This window comes from Vombatus ursinus, unplaced genomic scaffold (assembly GCF_900497805.2).
Source record: "Vombatus ursinus unplaced genomic scaffold, bare-nosed wombat genome assembly UNPS02014874.1, whole genome shotgun sequence".
NCBI lineage: Eukaryota > Metazoa > Chordata > Mammalia > Diprotodontia > Vombatidae > Vombatus > Vombatus ursinus.
Window position 1 is genome coordinate 8,448,363 of NW_020954652.1, and position 24,346 is coordinate 8,472,708.

At 35.5% G+C, this 24,346-nt stretch overlaps 1 protein-coding gene across 1 annotated transcript; it reads left to right on the plus strand.

The window, feature by feature from the left end:
- Window positions 1–3,911: 3,911 nt before the first annotated feature.
- MGAT4C (MGAT4 family member C) lies at window positions 3,912–24,142 on the plus strand. The gene is made up of 3 exons (XM_027842458.1): window positions 3,912–4,061; window positions 14,995–15,142; window positions 22,986–24,142. Exons 1-3 carry the CDS (start codon window positions 3,963–3,965, stop codon window positions 24,140–24,142), a joined length of 1,404 nt encoding a protein of 467 aa, XP_027698259.1. The 5' UTR covers window positions 3,912–3,962.
- The last annotated feature ends 204 nt before the right edge of the window (window positions 24,143–24,346 follow it).

A 24,346-nucleotide genomic window follows, 5' to 3' on the forward strand; every position in this document is an offset into this window, starting at 1 on the left:
TTAATGTATTAAAAAAAAAAGGAAAAAAAAGTCCTTGTTTCAAGTATAATCAAGGAAAATAAATCAATACATTCACTTTGGCCAAAAATGCATGTCTTAATCTACACCTTGAAACCATCTTCTGTCTGTGAGGGAAGTCATAATTGCTCATTGAATTGATCAGAGTTCTTAAATCTTTCAAGAACTGCTAGTATGCTTAATGGGAGATCTCTATCTAATGACCTGATCAATTCAAATTTTCCCAAAACATAGAGAGATAAACCTGAAAGATAACAAATACACTGGAAGTGAAACAGATTTGCTAGCATTTCTATAGAAGGTTAATTACAACAGTGCTGCCAGCAGAAGAGCCCCGAATGAGGCAGGAATGACAATTATAAGGATGAAGAAAGAATAGTTGGGCTGAGCAACCACAAGTTGAAGAAATCTGTGTTATAATTGACTCAGTTTTACTCATCCCAATGGATTAATTTTTTTATGATAAAGCAAAGACTACTCCAAGAGACTGGGAGGGAGGGGAGAATCCATGAGTGCTTTTCCTGTCAACCAATCAACAACAATAAGCAAACATTTATTAAACAACTATTACATGGCAGATACTGCTAAGTTCAGGAGATAAAATCACAAAGAATGAAGCAATCTTTGTTCTTAAAGATTCAACATTCTAATGGTGGAGCTAAAAATAAACATGAATAAATGCAAAATAAATAAAAAGATAAGATTTACTTATACATATGAAACAGCTAAATAAAAGATTGTCAGGGAGGGAGGGCACTGGCAGTTGGAGGGAGAAAAGGCTTCATGTAGGAAGTGAGAATTCAATTTCATCTTATAGGACAGAAAAAAGTGACATGAAAGATATCAGAAACTGCTAGCACATGTATTTATTTTCTCATCTCTTTTTTTCAAGTACGATTTCTACACATATTGAGAGTACAATGGAAATATGAAAAAAAAAATAGATTATCACAGATGGTCTTCTAGTGACGACCACATGTTCATAGATGCATAAATGACTGAGAGGTATAGAGAATACAAGATCTCTCTGATTTTTTTTATTACTTCTCTTTCTTTTTAAAAAATGATTGATATTCCAAAATAGCCTTAAAATCTATATTCAAACGAGATGTCTCTCACATATATGTTAGGATTATACATAATGCTTTGATAGACACAACCACCAAGATAATTTGATTAATGTTCTTTTGAGTATCACTATTGAGTAATGACAAATCAGGGAGACATCTGCTCATCAAAATATCAATTCAATTATTAAGCTTTTAAGTGACTATTATGTGCTAAGCACTGTGATAGGCTCTGGGAATATAACAAAAGTCTCTGCTCTTAAGGAGTTTATATTCTATCAATTAGTGTCTTGAATCCACTAAATGGAGTATTAATTTAGTATAGTCCATATTCTAGCAGAATTCTCTAAACATCGAACTCAGTTCAACAGGTATTCAGGCAGATACTATATACAATACATTGTGCTCCCTATCAATTATACAAAGTTAAAATATGGCACAACCCTTCCTCCTAAGTAGCTTACATTTTATGTAGACTCTGTCCATCAGATGTTCCTGTTATGGATGATTGCAGATTTTTTTTTAGACTGGAGACATTTCAAAAAATTTGTTGTAAGATCCTTGGCTATTCAGAAAGGATGTGCTTAGACATCCACAGAGGGCAGAGTAAATCACTAAAAATCACACATTGTCCAGATTATGGCATATAAATAGATGGTCAGTTCAATGAGTTAGTTCTTTAATACATGTATCTATGATAAACATTGCCAATGGATAGTAAGCTGAGTTGAAAATTAAACAGGAAAAGAAAGTTGAGCTGGAAAACTGCAATTTTCTTTCCATTATGTCAAATTGCTCCCTAGTAGGAAAAAAAATTTTCTTTTTTTTTTTACACAAATATTCTGCTGGTAATATGACATGGTAATGAATCAAGAAGCATAATGATTTCAGAAGAATCAGAATTTCAGGTGAATAAAAAAAAAACAGAAACACGAATGATGGACGTAAGTAAGAAGCAACATATTACCATTGAAGATTTTTATGCCAGAGGTCATGGTCAAGAAGTCATTGTATTATTAGCCAGAAATCATCGCATTATTGAAAGAGGAAGTAAATGAGTTGTCTGGAAGGAATAAGAGATAACAAATGGGCAGCCTGATCATTACACTGATATACAGGAAATATTTAAAAAGGTAGAGGAAGACCTCTAGCAGATTGGGAAGCTATCCTATGGATAAGAATAAGAAACTATGGATGGGTTGTTCTTCAGCAATGGAATGAATGAATGGTGAGATCATGAGTCAATACATAAATCAGTGTGTTAGTATGAGCTGAGTCCTGGAAGCAAAACACTGGTTGGATGCCCCTTGATAAGTCATAAAACATCTCTGAACCTCATTTCTCCCCAAATGAGGGGATTGGATGAGATGACCACTGAGGTCTTTTCCAGTTAGAATCCTATGTATGTTCCATAGGAAAAGAAAGGCTTTTCTATCCATTTCCTAGGTAAAGGGCTAGGTCTAAGCAATAAACTGTTTTAAAATAAATTGTTTCTTTGACACATCTTTCCTCCCTTTCTGCATTTATTTTTTACTTTCTAGTGATTTTTGCTTTAGGTGTTAAGATAACCTCATGTGATCCTAAATCCTTTTTCAGATATCTTATACCCAAAATTGTTGCATGCTCGAATTTACTTCTTTCCTGAACCTCAATAAAAATCCCAATTCCCATTCCCTCATAGCAGAGGAACTTGGGTATTCAGCAAATAATCCATTGAATTAATTCACAAAAAAATGCATGACTATGGAATTCCTTTACCCTTTCTGCAAAATTGTTTTTAAGGGGATGCTTGTTAATTGAAATGAATGTTGAATGATAGAATTTCAGGCACCGTCACAAAGAGAACTAGGGAAAATGAACGTAGTAAGGAAAATGAGGATTGGATTTTAATAATGTCTCTGGTCCCTTCTAGTTTTAAGATTCTGTAATACAATGCAAGATATTTCAGGACAGACTAGCCCCATTTATGAGAAGAAAACTATCTGCCCCCTTGTCAACTCCTTTAAGATATTCTTCATGTGCAAAGATGCATCTCTGCTTCAATTTTTGAGCTTATATATTATTTTAATAATTCCATTATTTTTTCCACAGTGTTTCCTGAAAGCAGCAGCAGTCAGGATTTGTGGAGATGGGGGTATGGTGATGGAATTGAAGGAAAGCAGGGGTTATGATAATCATTAGTGTGTGTGTTATGTGTTCATGTATATATATGTATATAGACACATGTATGTGTTTGTAAGTTAGTTATATAGTATGAAATGCTGGCATGTTTGTTACCTATACAATATAGATGATGGAAAGGAAGGGGATAGGCATTTTTAAGTGCCTACTATGTGCCAGGCACTGTGCTAATAGATATCATATCCATAAATATTACCTAGTTTGACACTCATAACAATCCTGGGAAGTAGGCACTATTATTATCCCCATTTTGCAATTGAGAAAATTGAGGTAGACAGAGGTTAATTAACTTGTCTAGGGACACAGAACCAGTAAGTGTGGCAGGTTGGATTTGATCTCAGGTCCTCCTGGCTTTAGGTTCAGTGCTCTCTATCTACTGTGCCACCTAGAATACAGGACCTGATAGACAAGTCTTAGCATAGTGCCTGGCACTTAGTAGGTGCTTAATAAATATCTGTGGATTAAGCAATTAAAAATGCAAAGACCTCACTTTAATTTGTCATCTTTCCATGTGAAATTAGAAAACTGATTTGATTTTAAAGTTAGTATGATATATTCTCCACCATTCAGACTTTTAATGCATGAGGCTAATAAATAGTGGCAACCAAAATTAACTGAGTAATTCTATGCTTTTCTCCCTTAGGAGACAACATATGTATTTCTTCAAATGAGACTCATTTGACAACACTGGATAAAATGAGATGCTTGCGGAAACGTTCAGCAGTGTCATTCTTAGGGCTCCTTGTCATTTGCCTTCTCTTCATGAACTTGTACATTGAAGATGGGTATGTCTTGGTAAGTTTCTTAGATAGATTAAGTTTTACAGGAACAGTACTTCAGTATCCTAAATTGCAGCTTAGTCAAACAGAGGCAAATTGGCATAGTAGAAAGCTCACTCTCCCAGGATTTAGAGATCTAGGTTTCAAATTCTACCTTTGATGCTTACTTACTGTGTGACCTTGGGCAGGTCATTTTGCCTCTGGGGGCTTCTGTTTCATTTACTATAAAATGTGGAGGCTGAACTACATGAACACCACATCTAGGCACCTATTATCCTAAGTTAAACCCTCACCTCAGAAGCAAGCTGAAGACCCTCCTTAGTTAGGAAAATAGTTACCAAAAACCATTCAGTCATCACAGAGATGAGTAAGCTCAATGTAACAACAGTGTCTGGATTATGTATTTTTTCTATCATATTTTTTTTTGTTGAATTGAATGTTTATTGAGCTGGACACTTAAGTACTCCAGACTTTAGAGTTGAAGTAAGATCCTTTTGATCTGTTCAAGTCATGTTCCCTTCATAGAAGAATAAGCTAAAGAATTATTTCCTTTTTCTCTATTTTCTTAGAGATCTCTCTATTATTTCCTTTACCTATGATCCTTAGAGATCACTCTCTCTCTGATACTAGTGTGTATTTGGGTCTAAATAGGTACCTCCAATTTGCATGTGCCCAGCTAGCCCAACCAACTTCTGCAGGATCAGTTAGGGCCACTTAATCCATAGAAATTATTGGTACCTATTTGAAATATGGGAAGAAAACCAGTTCTTGCTGCATTAGGAATTAGTTATACCTCCTCAAAGCCCCATTGCCTTCCAAGTACCTTTTAATGAGTATTATTGTTTTGTTTAGTCAAAGAAAATTGACATTTTCCTTTCCATTATGGAGTGTTGACATTTGAATTGATTTTTGAATGGCCCTAAATGGCCCAAATTGGGCAAAGATACATATCCATGTTTCTTGATTATGCCTCAGGAGACAAAGATGCTGAGACACTCAGTGGTTTATCCAGGCAGTTTTGCTACCACTTAGATGAGAAGTGGGAGACAAGCACAAAAGCATTACTACTGAATCATCTTTTCTATCAGGTTGCAGGATCATATTCAAGGCAGAATCTACGTTCAACAAATATTTAGATACAGCTTTCTTGTTCACCACACTCCAATTCAGTCAATGAATGGTAATTGAGATAAGCAGGAGCAGGGAAACTTGGCTAAGAGTGATTTAATTAAGATGCTAATACACTAGAGGGGCTGGCCATGAATGCTACTGAGAAATAATTCTCTTCCTTTCTTCACCTTGTTGTTGTGGTTTTTAAGTTTTAAAGGTAGTGGGATTTATGGATAGGCAGTTTGGTATAGTAGAAAGGACACAGCTTGGAGTCAGAAAATCTTCATTGGACCAACAATTCTGAGATCTAACCATGTCACTGCAGGCAAGTCACTAGCCTCCCTAAGCCTCAGTTTCCTTATCTGTAAAATGGAACAATAATAAACTTCTTTCATCACTGAGTAATAAAGAAATCTCATCATAAATCCTAAAGTCTTGTTGCTATTGAGTGATGTCTTGACTTGCAAGTGAATAGGATTTAAATGAGGCAGAGCTATGCAAAGTCATCAGCCTCACTCTTTCCTCCAGAGTCATCAGAGTCCAGTGGCAAGACATAGGTCAGGATAACTTGTGATGACCCCAGATGCAATGGGAGACCTTGGCCTTTCTAAGCTAAGGTCTTTCCCAGGTCTCAATTTGTCTGAGGCAACATCCATTCAGGAATTAAAAGCTAGGTAAGAAATGAGGCAAAAGACGGCCTAGTTCGTCTTCACACACACACACACACACACACACACACAAATAAATCTTAGAGGGGAAAACATTAAAGTTTATATAATAAGGTACTATTGTTGAGAAAAGCCTTGAAGTCAGAAAGAAATGGGTCCAAGAACCACCTCTGACATGTATTGTCTGTGTTCCTCACAAGACACTGATCCTCTCAATTCTCTATGTAGCTAAGGTTATGAGTTACAAAGAAAATGCAGATGTGCATTGGTAGAGGGAGTTTCCTATCTTGGAGCTCCCTATATCAATAAAACCACAGGTCTAGACCTAAACAACTACTCCTACTACAATTACTACTACTACTACTACTACTACTACTATTATTATTATTATTATTTCTGAGTCTCAAATCCTAGGGTAGTAATGTAGGAGCCATTCCAGTCACATTTCCTTGAAAAGCAAAGTTAATAAATAGCAAGTGGTTTGGGAGTGGCAACACCCATCATTTTATTCCTGTTGGGAAGTCCCCAAGAAGAACCTATAGTGTGTATTTCCACTTGCTTTCTAATTCATTTTGTGGTGAAGTGAGTAATGTTCTACACTGGGAGCTCAGAAGATCTAAGTTCAAATCCTGCTTCAGGAAAATATTGTGCAACCCTGGACAAGTCACTCACCTGTTCCAAGGCTTAACTTTCTCATCTGTAAAAATGAGGATTATAATAGAACCTACCTCCTAGGGTTGTCATAAATTTTAAATGATATAACATATGAAAAGCCCTATGTAAGCCTTAAAGTGCTATGTAAATGCTAGCTATTATTAAATAGACGAGAAACTGTTCGTTAACTTAGAAAGTTAGAAAGTCACCTGGGACACTATGAGGTTAAATGATTTGGCTAAGGTCAAAGGTCACAAGTCTTGAACTCAGCTCTTTTGGAACTTAAGGTGGGTACCCTATTCAATATGCTAAACAGCTACTAGAGAAATAAATGACTGTGCTTCTTGCTTGGAAATCATTTGTTTTTATAACTGTGTCTAGAGAAGGAAACGACACTCTGCCCCCTTATAAATTAAACCAGTAATGTAAAGAGCAGGTACACTCTTACTCTTTGTGTTCTTCAATCAACAACTGCTCTGTCTGTGAGGAGCTTTCAAGTGGAATTTCAATGTTTGATTGTACTTAATGGTCAGAGGATCACTATTTATAGACATCTGCCTACAAACCTCTCATGAAGAGAACCCCCTTTGAAGTCATTGTAAGCCTGGTGAATAAAAAGTCATGTAAAAAGCTGGAATAATTTCAGTATTTATTTCCCAGTTTTATGTTCATTTCTTTAACAGATGTGTATTTATTGAGCATTTATTAAGCCAGGATCCCTGACCTCCTGGAATTCAGGTATCTCAGTCATGAAAGAATCTGTACAATGAAAGATTTTTTTATTGTTCAGTCATTTTTCAGTCATATCTGACTCTTTGTGACTCCATTTGGGGTTTTCTTGGCAAAATTATTGGAGTTTTTATCATTTCCTTCTTCAGCTCATTTTACAGATGAGGAAACTAAAGCAGAGTCAAGTGACTTGTTCAAGGTAATGCAAGATAGAATTAGATAATTACCTAAGTACAAAAAAAAATCTGCAAGGAAAAGAACATTGTAAAAATGTTGGTAAAGCAAAGGAATTCCATAGAAACGACACACCTGAATTTTAGAAAATAATTTGACAAACTTTCTCATCACCATTAGATGATAAATTTAGAGCTAGAAGAGATTTTAGTGTTGTAGGATTGCAGTTTGAGGTCACCTAGCCCAACATTCTTTTTTAGAGATGAAAAATTGTCCCCATTACTGCACAACTTGGGGCCCTGGGCCACTTCAGGCACACCAAAGCATTTTAGATGTTTTGCTCTACGTTTTTCATGGGCTGCCCAAAATCCTTTGGCATGCCACAAGTGGCCCATGAGCCACAGATTTTGCAGTCCTGGGTTAAATGATTTGCCCACTGTCACATGGGTAGTGACAGAAGAAAATTAGAACCCAGATCCTATCATCCTAAATTCAAATCATTGGTTTTTCTACTCTACCTTGTTATTTGAATTCAACAAAGGCTTATTCAACACTTCTAGTCTTGTGCTCAGTGCCAAGTTAAGTTCGATACTTCCATTTACCTGTGATCTCATCATTACAGGAACCATCTTCCATATGTGCATCACAACCCATCTACATTTTACTAGTCTCATCTTCTACAATTCTCAATCATTTCCTCTCATAATTCCTCCAAAGTCCCCCAGGACTTTCTATAAGCCTTTATCAAGGTCTTTTAATCATACCAATATTAGAGATACAGAAATAAATAAATAAACAAACAAACAAACAAACAAATAAATAAATAAATGAAAACCTCTACCCCTACCCTCAAAGAACTTATATTGTACCAAGGTCCAAGTATCACAGTGATGAGATCACAAATTCATAAGTGGATCATAGGACTAACTCCCATGGCCATCATTGAGTTGAGGAATCATTGCTGAAAGGCTGGGGGGAGGGACACCTTCCTCATCATCATGAACAACAACTATCAGCAAAAGGCAGCATCACCCCAACTCCTACCCTCATATTCTGTTTCCATCCCACCATCATAGTCATCATCTGAGGAAATAACTCTCATGTTGAAGTGGCCGACCATTCCCATTATCTACCAATCAACTGCCACACACAGTGCAAAAAAGGCAAGCTAGATAAAAGCAGCATGATAGCCTGAGGTAGACAGAGGTGGCAGCATGTGCCTGGCAGGTCAAAATACCACTGCCAACTTGACCATCATTCCCCCTTACATCCCAAAGTAAAAAGCCCAGGATTTTAAAACTAAGCGCCTTGGGAATTACAATGCTTCTGACCCAGTGTCTTCAGCCATCATCCAGGGAAGCAACCCCAGTGGAGATACAGCCTGGCAACTGGTCCTGAAGGTGCCATAGCCACATCTATCAAAGACCCAGAAAAGAAATTTCTTGGCACTTTCCTGGACATAGTAAACATTTAATAAAGACTTCATTCGTAACAACAATTTAGAATATTAATGTAAATGGTATGGCAGTATGAATTAACTCTCCTACTGCTCCACCTACATGTGTTTGTGTGTGTGTGTGTGTGTGTGTGTGTGTGTGTGCATGTGTGTATAACCACCAAATGAAGCTCATGTGCCAAAGCCAGTTCATTTATAGGTTAATGGATCAGAGAATGAGTGAGTTAAAGCCAGGAGATACCTTAGAATCCAATAGTCCAAACTTATTATTTTATAAAATCTGAGAAACAGACCTAGAGAGGTTAAATGATTTATCTAAAGTAATACACAAATGGCAGAGCCAGAATCCAAATTCAAGTCCTATGATTCTAAAATCAGCCCTCTTGCCATGGTACCATACTGCTCTCACAAGTCTACACAGCTCTACAAATAATCTTGATTCCCAGATTTTCAAAAATTAAAGAATTAATTCTAAGAAATATTTGGAAAGTAGAAAAATAGTGTGATTAAATTTATTATGTTAATAAAAGTCAATTCATTTTCAAAATCAATGAAGATGTTTTTATACTTTTAAATTTCTACCTCAATAGTATTTTTGAGAATTAAATAATTGTTTGAATCTCAAATATTGATTTCTATAAAAGCATAACATCATATCTATCATATTATATTGAAATTCATTTGATTCCCTCTTTTTATAATGTACAGTTTCCATGATGAAACAAGCCCTCTTTCAATGATACAGGCAGATCTTAATGATATCCTTCTCTTACTCTCCCATGTAAATTCTATTTTTCCCCTATACTATTACATTCGAGTTTTCCTGGAGTTTCCAGAGTATAGAAGGTATATTCTAAAGTAGAACCATGCTAAATGTTCATTCATTCAATCAATGGGTATTCATTACACATACCCTACATATAAGGTACTTCCTACATGTTAAGTCATGTGGGAGATCCAAAGTAATAAAGGATAAAATAATCTTTGCCCTGAAGGCAAATAAATCAATGCATGAGAAAGCATTCTAAAAGATTTTGGAGGAGGGAGATCTCACTTTCAGATGGGAGATCAGAGTAGGCTTCATGAAGAAGGAGATATTTTGGCTGGCTCTTGAAGGACTGGTAAGATTTCAACAGGTGAAGATAAGTGGAAAAAGCAAAGAATAGTTTGAAGGCAAAGGGAGCAGTCTGAATAAAAATGTCATAGAAATGGAAAGGTACTCTATGTGTGTGGAGTACAGAGCATCAGGTCCATGAAAAGAGGGAAGTATGGTATTAAGGCTGGACAGGTAGAATAGAGTAAGACTAAGGCCAGTTTTGTATGCAAGGCTACTAAGTTTTTATTTATTAACAGCTAAGAAGTTTGCTGAGTAAGGGTGAAATGCTTAAGTAATAATAGTTTATGTAAATTTTGTTCAGTCATGTCTGACTTTTTGTGACCTCATTTAGGATTTTCTTGGCAAAGATCCTGGAATATTTTGCCATTTCCTTCTATAACTTATTTTACAGAGGAGGAAACAAAGGCAAAAAGGGTTAAGTGACTTGCAAAGGGTCTCACTGCTAGTAAGTATCTGAGGCCAGATTTGAACTTGGGAAGATGAATCTTCCTGACTTAAGGCCAACACTCTATCCACTGCTTGCTTGCCCAATTAATTTAGAATTCAGAGGTTCCCAAAGTGGGCCATACTGCCCCCTGGGGAGGCACTGAAATTATGGAGGCAGCAGTAGTAGCCTCAGGTACAATTTGGAGGCATAAGGGGGCAGTGGGAGCATAAGGAAAGAAGAGAAGAAAATTTTGAAAAAAAAATCTGTTGTTGTAACAGAGTTAATGTCATAGTGATTACATTATTTTCCAAATAAACACAAAAAAATGCAAGTTATAACTGAACAGTGGTCAAGTCTGCCACCAGGTCTTAATGAGTAAGTGTTGGCAGGCAAGTATGTCATGCATTGTGGAGAAGTCAAGCATGAATCAGCAGAACTCTGTGTGTGCAATGACTTATTTATAATATGATACTATAGGGTTACATGATGCAATAGATCAAAATTTTAATGTGGGGGAAAAAATAACAAATTTACAATAAATTATTCAATTTAAGATGCATCATTTAAAAATATTTTGTATTTTTTGAAATGACACAAACTCAGAAAAAAAGTTAAAGGGTTAAAGATTTCCGGGGGAGTGGAGTATTTTTTTTAAAGGAGACAGTAGGCTAAATAAGTTTGGGAATCTCTGATTTTGATAATGATTCCCAATTTACATAACACTTTTCTCCAAAATAACCTATGTGAATGATAATGCACATATTATTAATGACATCATCACTACCACAATGAGCATCACCATCCATCTGGCAAAATGGCTATAAAGCCAACCTTACTGCCAGGAGGATCTGAATTCAAGTCTTACCTCTGGAACATGATGGCTATTTGTGTCTGAGCAGCCACTTAAACTCTGTATTCTGGATAACTCTTTAAGACTATCTATATAAGCTACAAAGAAGGTATCCAGTCTGCACTGGTACAAGTAGTATCCATACCTGGAAGTTCACTATGCCTATGAAATCACAGACCTGATCCCTGTCTCTATATTTAATACTATCACCATTTCATAGTGCAAGGAATCAAAATCAGTAGAGATTAATTGATCTGCCCAAGGGTGGTAGGCAGAGCTACAGTATGACACCAGATATTCTAACTCAAGATCCAATGGAGAAAAGAGGTCAGAAAAATACTAGAGGTCGGAAGACTAGTTAGTTGCCAAAAACAACAGTGTTATCTAACTCAAATATAAACAGGGGACACTACACCATGGATAAGTATTCCTGTAGGAGACCATTGATTTAGAAAACTATATATTAACATTATTTATGCTCTATTATATATATTTTTTCCTTTTGTTAAATATTTCCCAATGACATTTTAATCTGGTTCTGGTTTCATTAGGGGATTGCCTGCCAGGCAATGAGTTTAACACCTCTGCACTGCACTATTGTAATGAAATCTTGAATTAGGATGGTAGTAGGTTGACAGGAATGGAAAGGAGGGTATGGATACAAGAGTAAAAAATGTGGAGTTAAAAACAATAGTCCTTAGCTATGCATTTTATATGAAGGGCAACAGAGAATCATCAAGAGATTACTTTGACAACTGAATTCCTTCTACAGAAAAGGAATTATGAGCCTCAAAGACAAACTCTACATAAACTCCCAGATTTTCAAGCACAGCCCAGTTCACCTTATCTGCCATTTGGTGGCTATATCCACAAGTCTAAAACCACGTTTAACAGCTTCATTTTTGTGTGAGTTAGTGGACATGTTAGCATGGTCTCTGAATGAAACATAAGCAACATTTTTAAGAAAAGGTTGATTGATCAACTTTGCTTAGCTTCAAGTCTCTGAGATTCTTAACCAGGGGTCCATTAACTTTATAAATTATATATTAACAACTATTTCAATATATTTAACTTCCTTAATAATCCAATATGTTTTATACTTTTAAAAATATTCTAAGAAGAGGGGCAGCTAGGTGGTGCAGTGGATAGAACACTGGCCCTGAAGTCAGGAAGACCTGAGTTCAAATCCAGCCTCAGACACATAACACTTACTAGCTGTGTGACCCTGGGCAAGTCACTTAACCCCATTGCCTAGCCAAAAAAAAAATGTTCTAGGAAGGGATCTGAACCCTTCACTGGACTGCCAAAGGGTCCATGAGATACACAAAAATAAATAAATAGATAGATAGATAAAATGTTAAGATCACCTAGTATAGAGTCTGCATTTATGTTCTAGCTGGTGGCATAGTAGATAGGATGCTGGGTCTGGAGTCACCAAGACCTGAGTTCAAATCTACATTCTTACAACTACTGGCTGCATGACTCTGGCACATCACTTAACTTCCCTCAGCCTCAGTTTACTCAATTATAAAATAAGGATAGTAACAGCACCTACCTCATAGGATTGTTGTAAGAACGAAATGAGATTTTTGTAAAAAAGCACTTGGCACATAAGTGGGAGCTATAGAAATACTTATTCCCCTACCTTACCCTACATTTATATTCTAGCTGGTTCTTTATCTTAGTACATACATACATGCATACATACCCACATACATACACAGAGTAAAACAATATTTGTAGGATAATACTATTTAGGGAGAGTCCTGATAGAGCTTTGAAGGTAGCCAAATAAAATAACTCAGTTGACTACTGCTTTATTTATTTTTCACAAAAATATGTAAAGAAAACAATGTTAGGAAATTTAATAAAGTGCTTTTATATGTTTTATTTCATGCCTTGTTATGTCTTTTATTTTGTGTAGTGGTATTTAATATAGAAAAAACCCTAAGTTTTTAGAAATTTGTTTGAATTTACACTCCATATCTTATTTTTTCCTCTTCAATATAATACCTATAAAAAGTCATATAAACTTTAAGATGAGCATTGTCATTGAGTTGAGGATTATTAGTCTGATGATTATCAGCATCTACAAGTGGTGAAGAATATTGCATTAGAGCAAGGAATTTGATGCTGAGACTGATTGAATACACAGAGAACCTCAATGCCCTGATCTGATAATTTTTAAAAATCTTAATTCATATTTACAAATGTCTACATAGCATTTTATGTGTCTGGAATCACAAACCTATACATATAAATAGGATAGACTTTGTGTGCCCTTAAACACAAATTAAGGGGGCAGATAGATGGCACAGTGGATAGAACTCCAGCCTTGGAGTCAGGAGGACCTGAGTTCAAATACGATCGACACTTGACACTTACTAGCTGTGTGACCCTGGGCAAGTCACTTAACCTCGATTGCCTCACACACACACACACACACACAAAATAAGTTGGTGTCATTGTAAATTCAATTATTATCACTAGGTGAAAATTTACACAATCTAAATGGGGAATATATTGATTGCATTCCTTTTGAATTATGGAAAACTCCTTATCTATATTGTAAAACTATAAGGATAAATGCCTTATTGGGAAATAAAATACCAAAGAGTGTACGTATGTTCACAAATAGAGTTTTACATTAAAAAAAAGATTACAGATTAAACTTATTACAACAAATATTGGAAGCAAGAAATTCTGTATAGTAGAAATTATCATCAGTTCCCCTCCAATGGTCCCCTACTCTAAGGATAGGTAGAGGGATTAGACCTGTGATTTTCTTTGTACAGGTAACACTCAGGTCAGGAAAATGCCTCTATGAATTCAGATCATCACCTTCCCCACAATTTAGTATTAGAGAACTGTCCAGAGTGCTAAAAGGTCAAATTACTTACCTAGGGTCTCATAACCAGTATGTTTTAGAGGCAGAAGTTAAACCTAGCTCTCCCCGGCTTCAAGGTAAGTTCTTTATCCACTATACCAAACTGTCTCTATTTTAAATGAATATTTAAGAATAATTTCATCCAACCAAAAAACTTGGAGTTTGTGGTAAGAGGATATAGCATTTTGAGTTTGCTGTGGCATGGTTATCAAAAGCTTTAATAAGATTTAGATCAAATTAAGCTGAGTCTCAAAATCCCATTCAACTATCAAACTATGGTCTAATGATCCCATGAGCCTCTCTTTTTTTTTTTCAGAATAGTTTTAAAAGATATTAAGGTCAAGTTTGTGAAACCACAGCCAAATCAGACTAGAAGCACAACATTGATCTGTTCAGTCCCACAGAGTACTCTTAACAGCATATACATATATATATATATATATATATAGTTATAAGAAATATTTCCAAATTGCTCCACAGTAAGGTAGAAGGAGAATGATGAATAGGCCTTGCTTATTTTAGTAATGCCAGTATAGGCATAAAGAAAAGTCTCTGATTTGAGAGTCAGGTATAAACCAGAATAAAGTTGGAAGGCACAGTCAACTAAGCAAGATGGAAAAGAAAAACCTAATTTCTATTCATCTATTGCATGAGCTATCTACCACAATGTTTAGAAGTTAGAAGGATAGAAGGATATACAGGCTTGACCTATGATTCATTCAACCAAAATTCACTGAGCACGTAATATGTGCCAAGATAAAACCTTAATGTATATGACACCCCGTAGCCCAACCTTTCATTATTCGTTGCTTAAGAGAGAAATTTTCACCCATGTGCACCTATTACTCTTACCCTCTACCTCTTTCTTGCCATTTAGAAGGGAGACAAACAGCTCATTAGAGAAACATCCACACATCAACTGAATTCAGAACGTTATGTGCACACTTTTAAAGATTTATCTAATTTCTCAGGAGCCATAAATGTCACCTATCGCTATCTAGCTGGCACTCCATTACCAAGAAAAAGTAAGTATCCTTACATTAATAAGAGTGTGAAAGTGCTTTGTAAAAAGTTAAGTGTTTTACAAATCTAAGATATTATTTCATTATCTTCAGAATAGTGGAAAATCCTAAAACATTTTTTTACACACCAAAATTATTGACATATCCTGAGTGGAAAACTGAGTGGTCAGTTTTTAATAATCAAATATTGATTGACATTGCAGACAAAGCAACTGCTTGATTTCAGTTTTCATTTTTTAATTTAATTCAGAGGTATCGGATAAATAGCTTGAGTAGAAAGTCACAAAAACTTTTAAAATGTGTCATGTATTTATATATTTGTTTTGTGATGTTGATGAACATACATAAATCATGAAGGATATATATATATTTTTTCTCTACTGTCCACTTTGCCTATATGTTACAGTCAAAACATAAAAGGTTCATTAAGAAACATGATTATAGAGAGCTTTAAAAAAACTTCTCAGCAATATAGGGATCTTCATATAATTTTTGTTTTTTTTCTCATATTCTGAGATATTCTGTGAAGTTAAAATTGCTAGTACTAGCCCACAGTTAAGTTATATCGTTTTAGTTGAATCCTACCCTGTCTCTTTCTACTCATAGCTGCTGCCTTCTCAACTCCCTCCTTGCTCTATGTGATGAGTACCTTCAAATTTTCCCCATATTTGTATCCTGTTTAAACCATTCTTCCCCAGCATCCATCTTAGACTTTCATCTTCACTACCTCTTCTTTCTCCTAAAAACATTCATTTTGTGTACTCTGTTCCCTCAGAGCCTGGTTTGCTAATCTGATAAATGAATTTGTTCTGAGGTATTAATGAGGGATAATGGTTTGATGTGCTAGTAACACATTTATTTTCCAAAAGGGACATCCATTGCACAAACCCAAAGTTCTAAATGTCTTAATGGGAATTTGAGAAACTCAGGTAGGCTGCCAAGGGAGATATTTGCGGCCAAGGAAATTTTAACAACTCAATATTGTAACTATGTAGGTGGCTGCCAAGTCAGCCTTTACTTAAAAAAAGCAAAACTGTTGATCAATGAACTTTACTACCATCTTTATCTTTTCATTATTTCATTAAATGAAAGTTCAAAAATTGTGCTTATCTGATTGACCATGAGAATGCGATTTTTTTTAAGTGAAAAGTATAATTATCAGATATTGGAGGTAGAAAAGACTTTAGAAGTCTCCAATTTTTCATTTTATAGATGTTTCTTGAGAAAGACTCATATATTGCAGATTTCCACATGGTCTCAATTAGAATAAAGAAAATACAGAATCTTTAAAAGTGGAGGTAACTTCAGAAGTCATCTACTAATAACAACTACATTCCCTCTAATGACAACATCCCCACCAACCGATCAACTGGTCTATTCCTCTTTTTTTTTTTGTTTTTTTGGTGAGGCAATTGGGGTCAAGTGACTTAACTGGCATCTCACAGCTAGTAAGTTTCAAGTGTCTGAGGTCAGATTTAAACTCAGGTCCTCCTGACTCCAAGGCTGGAGCTCTATCTACTGTGTCACTTAACTGCCCCTTCAACTAGTCTATTCTCAAAAGGCCTCAGTGTCAGGGTACTCACTATCTCATGAGTTAGTTCAACCCATTTTTTTTAAATAGCTGCAACTGCTATAAAATCCCTTCTTATTCTGTTCCTAAGTCTTCTGACTTCCAAGCACTGGGCCTAGTTCTGTAATCTGTGGTCAAATTGATTAAAACCAATCTTTATTCTAACCAACAGCCTATTTGGCTTCTGTATCGATATGTAGACAACTAGATTGCATAGTGGATAGACCACTAGTCTTGCAGTTAGGAAAAACCTGTTTGAATCCTGATTCAGACACTTAGTTGTGTGACCTTGGGCACCTTTTAACTTCAGTTACTTCAACCCTATAATCCACCTATTTCATAAGGATTGTCAAATCCTGTGAAACACACACATAAAACACTTCGCATACCTTTAAATGCTCTAGGTATGATAACTTCATATATGTAGGTAGATTGGTATTTGTATGTGTGTGTATGTGTATGTGTGTGTAAAAGATAAACCTTTGAATTTATTCTAAAATTCTTCTTTGGATTAAAACATTGTCCAGAATTCGGTCAAGCTGAGAATCTTTAGAAACCTTCTTTTGGATTAATTTAAATTTTTGGTAGCTAAAAAGAGGCTCACAACTCTCCTCTGACAGTTCTATCATATCTCTGTGGCATTTTCAATCAGTCAGTAATTCATCAATCACTACTTTCATCTGTCCAGGGTAGAATGTAGTCTACTCCCACAATAATGTAATTTCAGTTTGTTTTCCTTCCTTCAAGCTACACACAAATTTTTCCCACCAAGGTTAGAGATAGTATAGTTATCTGAAAGAAGGACAACCTAGGAATCAGAAAACCTGGGTTTGAATTTCAGTTCTCCTATTAACTAGTCATGTTAGCTAAAGCTTGAACTTCCTCATTTGTACAACAGCTGTAATAATACTTATGCTGTCTAATACACAGAGCATTTATGAGGAAAATGCTCTAAGTGAACTATACAGTATTAAATATGTATGAGCCATTATTATTATTGCTAGTATGTTTTCTTCCTCAAGTTTGGTAATTTCTATATCTTTGTGTAATGCTATGTTCCTGTCCCTTCTACTTTACTCCTTTTGAACTAAGTATATGCTTCCATTGCTATCTCCTAGTTAGGCGTCCCATTTGACCAAGTTTCAGTGTTACCTTTAAATTATATTTGTCCCCTTGTCTTAAGATCTCAGCTCATTTTATTTTTGACATACATTCTGTTTATTGGTATACGGATATTTGAGGTATATGGATATATTTTCTCTTCTTCTTTATGAAATATTGGAGACCTTGTTTGTCATTTTTCTTTCTATGTTATGTCAATTCTACATGCCGTCTGACTGAGACGTTCTATCCAGGAATTTTTCTCTGTCTCCCTTTTCAGTTTAAAGCCTCTTGGACAATGTGATCAAGTTTTAGGGTGAATATTTTCTTACTGATCCTTTTCAGCTTTGTTACATTCCTAACCAAAAAGTCGATGTCCCAGGAAGACAAGTTCTGTTGTTTTAACACAATCTTCTTATTCATTTGTATTATTCTTTTTTTCCCATACTTACTACCTTTTAATACTAATTGATATTTTCTTCCACTTGAATTACAAAGCACTTTCCATACATTATCTCATTTGATCCTCACAATAACTATGAGAGGGGGATAATATAAATATTATCCCCATTTCACAGTGAGAAACTGGAACTAAAGGAGATTAAGTGAATTTGTCGTGGCCACAAAGCTAGGACATTCCAGTGGGTAGAATCAAACCCAGATCCTGTATCACCAAATCCACTACACTGTGCTGACTCAATTCAGTTCAGTAAGCATCAATTAAGTACTTAATCTTTACAAAGTATGTGCTGGTTTCTGAGGCTACCCAATTCTCAAGATTATATTCTCATGGTGAAAGGGAAAGGGATATGTACACAGATAAAGAAATACCAAATAAATTCAAAAAAATTTGTCTCAGTGAGTCTATAGGATGGGGAAAGTAGTACTTATAACCACGAATTAGAAAAGATCTTGAACTGAGCCTTAAAAGAAATTGGGGACTCCAAAAATGAGAGGCAAGGTACAAGAGCTTTTCAGGAATGAGGAAGTATTGGTACAAACACAAGGATGTGGGATATGAATTATCGTACATGACAAGTGGGTCCATTTGACTAGAATGTAGATTTGGTAGAAGAGAGTAAAGATAAATCCATCTAGAAAGACAAGATGCTGCTAGAAACTGAAAAACTTTAAATGCCAAAAAACAGAGAACTTTATATATTGTCCTAATGGAAATAGGGAGTCACTACAACTTCTTGAACTTTTGAAGGTCCTAATCAGACCCTTGCTAGTCCATTTGGCTGTTATTTGGAAAATGGATAGAAGACTGAGAAGACTACAGGCAAGTAGAAAAATTGGGAGACTATTATGATAGCCTGGGTTAGACAAAAGATAATGATGATTTAAACATAAGGTGGCCATATAAGAGGACAGAAGGGCCTTGTATATATAAAATACATTGTGTATATAGAATTGACAAGCACTGGAAGCTAACTGAATATAGGGAAATAAGAAGTATGAGGGAAGAGTCAAGTATAACTATTGTTATGAACCTAGATAACTTAATGAATGGTAGTATCTCAAGGGAAATGGAGAAATCAGAAGAATCTTGGACTTAAAGAGCATATAATGAGTTCCATTTAGGGAGTATTAAATCTAATGTGCCAAGAGAATATATTGGTGGAGGCCTACAATTGGTAATTCAGGACTAGAGTTTAAGAGAGACATGAGAGAGGAATATATAGTCATCATTACAGAGATGATAATTAAATCCAACCCATGGAAACAAGAAAACCACACATAGAGATTAGAGAGAGAAGATAAGAGGACTCTGGGATGTACCCATAAAGGGGTGAGGGTTGTGGCAAACAGATAATATTTTAGCACAGGAGACCAAGAAGGAGTAATTAGACAAGAAGCAAGAAAACCAGGAAAAAGCATTGTCACAGTAACCCAGACAGAAGACAATACCTGGAAGAATGCTTAAACTAATCTTCAATAACTAGTAATTATGAGTAACAGAAAAGCGCCACTCTGGCAATAATGGATTTAGCTTTTTGTTCAAAATCCAATAATCCTTAGTGATTTTCCCCCCAGGTCCCGTTCCACACATTCACATTCACACAAACACACACACACACACACACACACACACCTGTATGACCTTTTTTTTTTTTCAATAAAAATCTTTCAAAGTGGATAGTAATCTTCAACTTTGAAAGGATCAGAAAGCTTTCTATCATATCTTAGGTACATGCATCAAGAAAAAAATGTTGTTTCTCATTACCCATATCTAGGAGAATCCCTTCCCCACCCTCAAACAGGGAGTTAATAATGAACTCTTCTTCCTGGGCCCAGAAAGGGAATTCCTTAGTGCCTAAGGATCCTTTTTAGATTCCTAACAAGTTACTATCTACTGCTTTCTTCCCATGAGGAACAATCTTTAAGTCTTATTTCTCTCTCATCCTCCACATCTACTTAGTTCCTAACATATGTTGATTTGATTCTTGTCTTTTAAAACACTCAAAGAGATGTCCTCCTTGCCAGTTTCACTTTTGTAACTCTAGTTCAGTCCCTCATCACTCCTCTGATCTTGTAGTAGCTTCCTAACTGGTCCCCATGCCTTCAGTATCTGCCTCCTCTAATTCATCTTTCACCTTATCACCAATATATTTCCATTATACAGGTTCAAACCCATCATTCTCCTGTTCAAAGGAGATTAGTGACTCCACACTGTCTCACAGATAAAATACAAACTTCTTATCTACTCATTATCTGGCCATGCTTAATGATGTTCTCCTTCATGTAATCTATGGTCCAGGCAAACTGAAATACCAGTTATTCTGTAATCATGTCTTGCCCATTTCTGCCATTGTGTATGTCCATGAATAGCATGGAAGTTATCCACAAGTTCAATAATTGAAATGCTTGTTTTCCTTCAAGGCCCAGTTTAGATGCTGCATTATCACCATTAGTCTTCTATCTCCCCCACTAAAACTGAACCAGAGAATATCTTACTTTTGTGAGATAGTTCTTTTGCATTTTTTAATATTTTAATTTCCATTATGGTTATTTGTATATGTGTCTAGCCTCATATTAGAATATGTGGTCCTTGAGATAGTAAGTAGTCTATTGTTTAACCTCAATAGCCTGCTGGTTGAATGGAGTTTAACTGAAGTAAATTTAATGTCTGAATCTGCCCTCTATGTAGAAAGTCTCATACCAACTATATAGCTTTAGCCATTATATAATTATTCTTCCCTTCCTTTGTGTTATATCCTTCCACAACCATTCCTGCAGTATTAGTTTTGTTTTTCAATTGGCTTCATTAGCCTATTTTTTTTTCTCTAATCTTTCTTTTTGGGTCATGTTTTCCATCATGTTAAGGGATGCTTCATACATTCTGATAATATCTAGAGGATGAAAATATTCTTCCAGCCTCATTTCTTTCTTCTACCAGTGTCACTAATACATATTGAGTATATGTATGTCACCTGTCTGTCTTGGAAAGAAATATAAACAGCAAGTTGCTTAAAAGAAAACAAAATAACTGGGCCTTTACTTTCCTTAACTTCTGAATCTAATGTTAACGTTTTTTGACTCAACTTGGCAATGCACAGAACATATTTCTCATGGGTTTCATTCTAATGGCCAAATTACTCAGAAAATAGCCACACAAAACTGCCATTTGCCAACATACATGCTCTGCCTTGCATGGGCTTCTGTCCTGGAGAACTTACCAAGTTCTTTTAGACTGGTTAAGAAAACCTTGTTCCAAACAATTTCATATTATTTCATTGAGAGATCTATAATTAGAAGAACCTTGCAAGTAATGTGTATATGTGTGTGTGTGTATGTGTGTGTGTATTGCAGTAGTAGTAGTAGTAATAGTAGTAATAGTAGTAGTAGTAGTAGTAGTAGTAGTAGTAGGAGTAGGAGTAGGAGTAGGAGTAGTAGTAGTAGTAGTAGTAGTAGTAGCAGCAGCAGCAGCAGCAACTATTATTCTTGGGATATTTCAGATTTTTCCTGGAGAATTCTGGACTTCTCACTGCTTCCCCCTTTTTTTGTATTATCTCTACCATCATCTTCCTTCTTTTCTCTTGTCTATCCAAATTGAGGATTGTCATCTTCTCTGTACTATGAACCTCTAGTGGGATTATGCCATTTCCCAGGTGCATTCATTAAATACAGTCATGTTTTCAGCTCTACATCAAGGGTTTTTAACTTATTGTTTGTATCATAGACCTTTTTGTCAGTCTGGTGAAAGCTATGAGTCACTTTTCAAAATAATTTTTTAATTATAATAGAAGGAAATGCTTACATTTCGAGTAGAGGCTAAAAATAAAAATAAAGATACATGTTGTTTGTTGGTTTACTTTCCTATCCAATTTAATAGACCTTCCCCAGTCCGCATCCTGAAATCCTATCCAAGTCTTGCTCTGGGTAAAGAGCCCCTGGTTCTGGATTGTATCCAATTAAAAAAAATGTTTCATTTGCAGGAAAGCAGAACATAACTCTTGTTCACAATAGATAACACATTAATGTCAATATCATGGAACCACAGGCTAAAATTTTTCATAGGAATGGAAATTTTGAATAATATAATATACTCCAAAGAATTTTGACTTGGATGCAAGAAACTGAATTTATTTTGTATGAAAACTGAGCAGTTCATGGTTTGTGCCAGCAGAAAGTGGTGTAAACCATTTAACACAAATGAAAATGTCTTGTAAGTGTTCTAAGAATAATTATTACAAAAATAACCTTTAAAATAATCAATCACAAAATGATTTAAAAAACGATTCATCTGTAATTTCTACTTGCATAAATTGGGGATAGTTTGTCAGACATAACTTTGAATGACTTTCTCTTTTCCATTTTTTAAATAGTTTTTTATATTATCTAAATATCTATGTGTCTTCTCTAATGCGTTTATATGAGAGCATTAAGCTGTAGAACATTTTACACCTATTTTATTTTATAAACAAATGTTTAAAGCAACAGTACATATATTAGTATGTTTATAATGCAATTTGTTTTCCACAGAAAAGAATCAATTACACATAATCCATAATAGCTTTTTCATATGTAGCTTAATAATTTAATCACAAAATGTCCCATATTTCATCATTCACTAAGCTTACTTGTTTTAGTAGCAGCCCTAAGGGCCAACCTTGATTGTTATGTGTTTTTCAAAACATCTAATTCATCTTCCTTCTGAATTCTTTTTCCCAGAGTACCTAACAGTTGGACTTTCATCAGTCAAAAGAAAAAAAGGAAACTATTTGCTTGAAACAATCAAGTCTATATTTGAGCAATCCAGCTATGAAGAACTGAAGGAAATTGCAGTGGTAGTTCATCTTGCAGATTTTGACTTACCTTGGTGTGACAGTATGGTACGAGATATTACACAGAAATTTGCTCACCACATAATCGCTGGCCGATTGATGGTCATACATGCTCCTGAGGAATATTACCCAATCCTGGATGGCCTTAAAAGAAATTATAATGATCCAAATGATCGAGTCAAGTTTCGATCCAAGCAGAACGTGGATTATGCTTTCCTCCTTAATTTTTGTGCCAACATTTCAGACTATTATGTAATGTTAGAAGATGATGTTCGATGTTCAAAAAATTTCTTGTCTGCCATTAAGAAAGTGATCACGTCACGAGAAGGTTCTTACTGGGTGACGCTGGAATTTTCCAAGCTTGGCTACATTGGAAAACTCTACCATTCCCATGATCTCCCACGACTGGCACATTTTTTGTTAATGTTTTACCAGGAAATGCCTTGTGATTGGCTATTGATTCATTTCCGTAGTCTCCTGGCTCAAAAGGATGTGATGCGTTTTAAACCTTCTCTGTTCCAGCATATAGGATATTATTCCTCATACAAAGGAGCAGAGAACAAATTAAAAGATGATGACTTTGAAGAGGATTCATTTGACATCCCTGACAATCCACCTGCAGAGCTATACACAAATATGAATGTATTTGAAAATTATGATGCAAGCAAAGCATATAGCAGTGTTGATGAGTACTTTTGGTCCAAGGCACCTGCAGTAGGAGATTATTTTGTAATTGTATTTGAAAAGCCCATCAATATCAGCAAAATTAAAGTGAGTACTGGAACAGAAGATCGACAAAATGACATCTTGCATCATGGAGCTCTGGAAGTTGGTGAAAATATAGGGTGGAGCAAAAAGGGAAAACAGTGTGCCACTTACTTGAGACTAGGGGAATTCCAAAATGGAAACTTTGAAATAGCAGATGTGAAGCACAAAGTTCCATTTGATATTCACTGTATAAGAATACTTGCCACCAGAACACAAAAGGAATGGCTGATCATTAGGAGTGTTAGTATTTGGACTTTTCAGCCAGTGAATCAATGACTCCATGTTACTGAACCAGATCTTCCTTTCTAATAGGGGAGTGCATACTATTGGTTGGGTAGCAACAGGTGCTATTCCCCAAGGGATGACTTAACTTTGTTAAAAATGGAAATCTGGGACATTGGAAAACAAACAAAAGCAATTTATTTTTTACTAGTTCAGCCAGGCAATATATAAACACTAGTTTGTTGGTATGTTTTGAAT

Bases quoted from the DNA above. Each gene is read 5' to 3' on its own strand.
- MGAT4C (XM_027842458.1), top strand. From the start codon at position 3,963: ATGAGATGCTTGCGGAAACGTTCAGCAGTGTCATTCTTAGGGCTCCTT. The intron at 4,062-14,994 runs GTAAGTTTCTTA...CTTGCCATTTAG, and splicing joins TTGAAGATGGGTATGTCTTG to AAGGGAGACAAACAGCTCAT. The intron at 15,143-22,985 runs GTAAGTATCCTT...TCTTTTTCCCAG, and splicing joins CACTCCATTACCAAGAAAAA to AGTACCTAACAGTTGGACTT.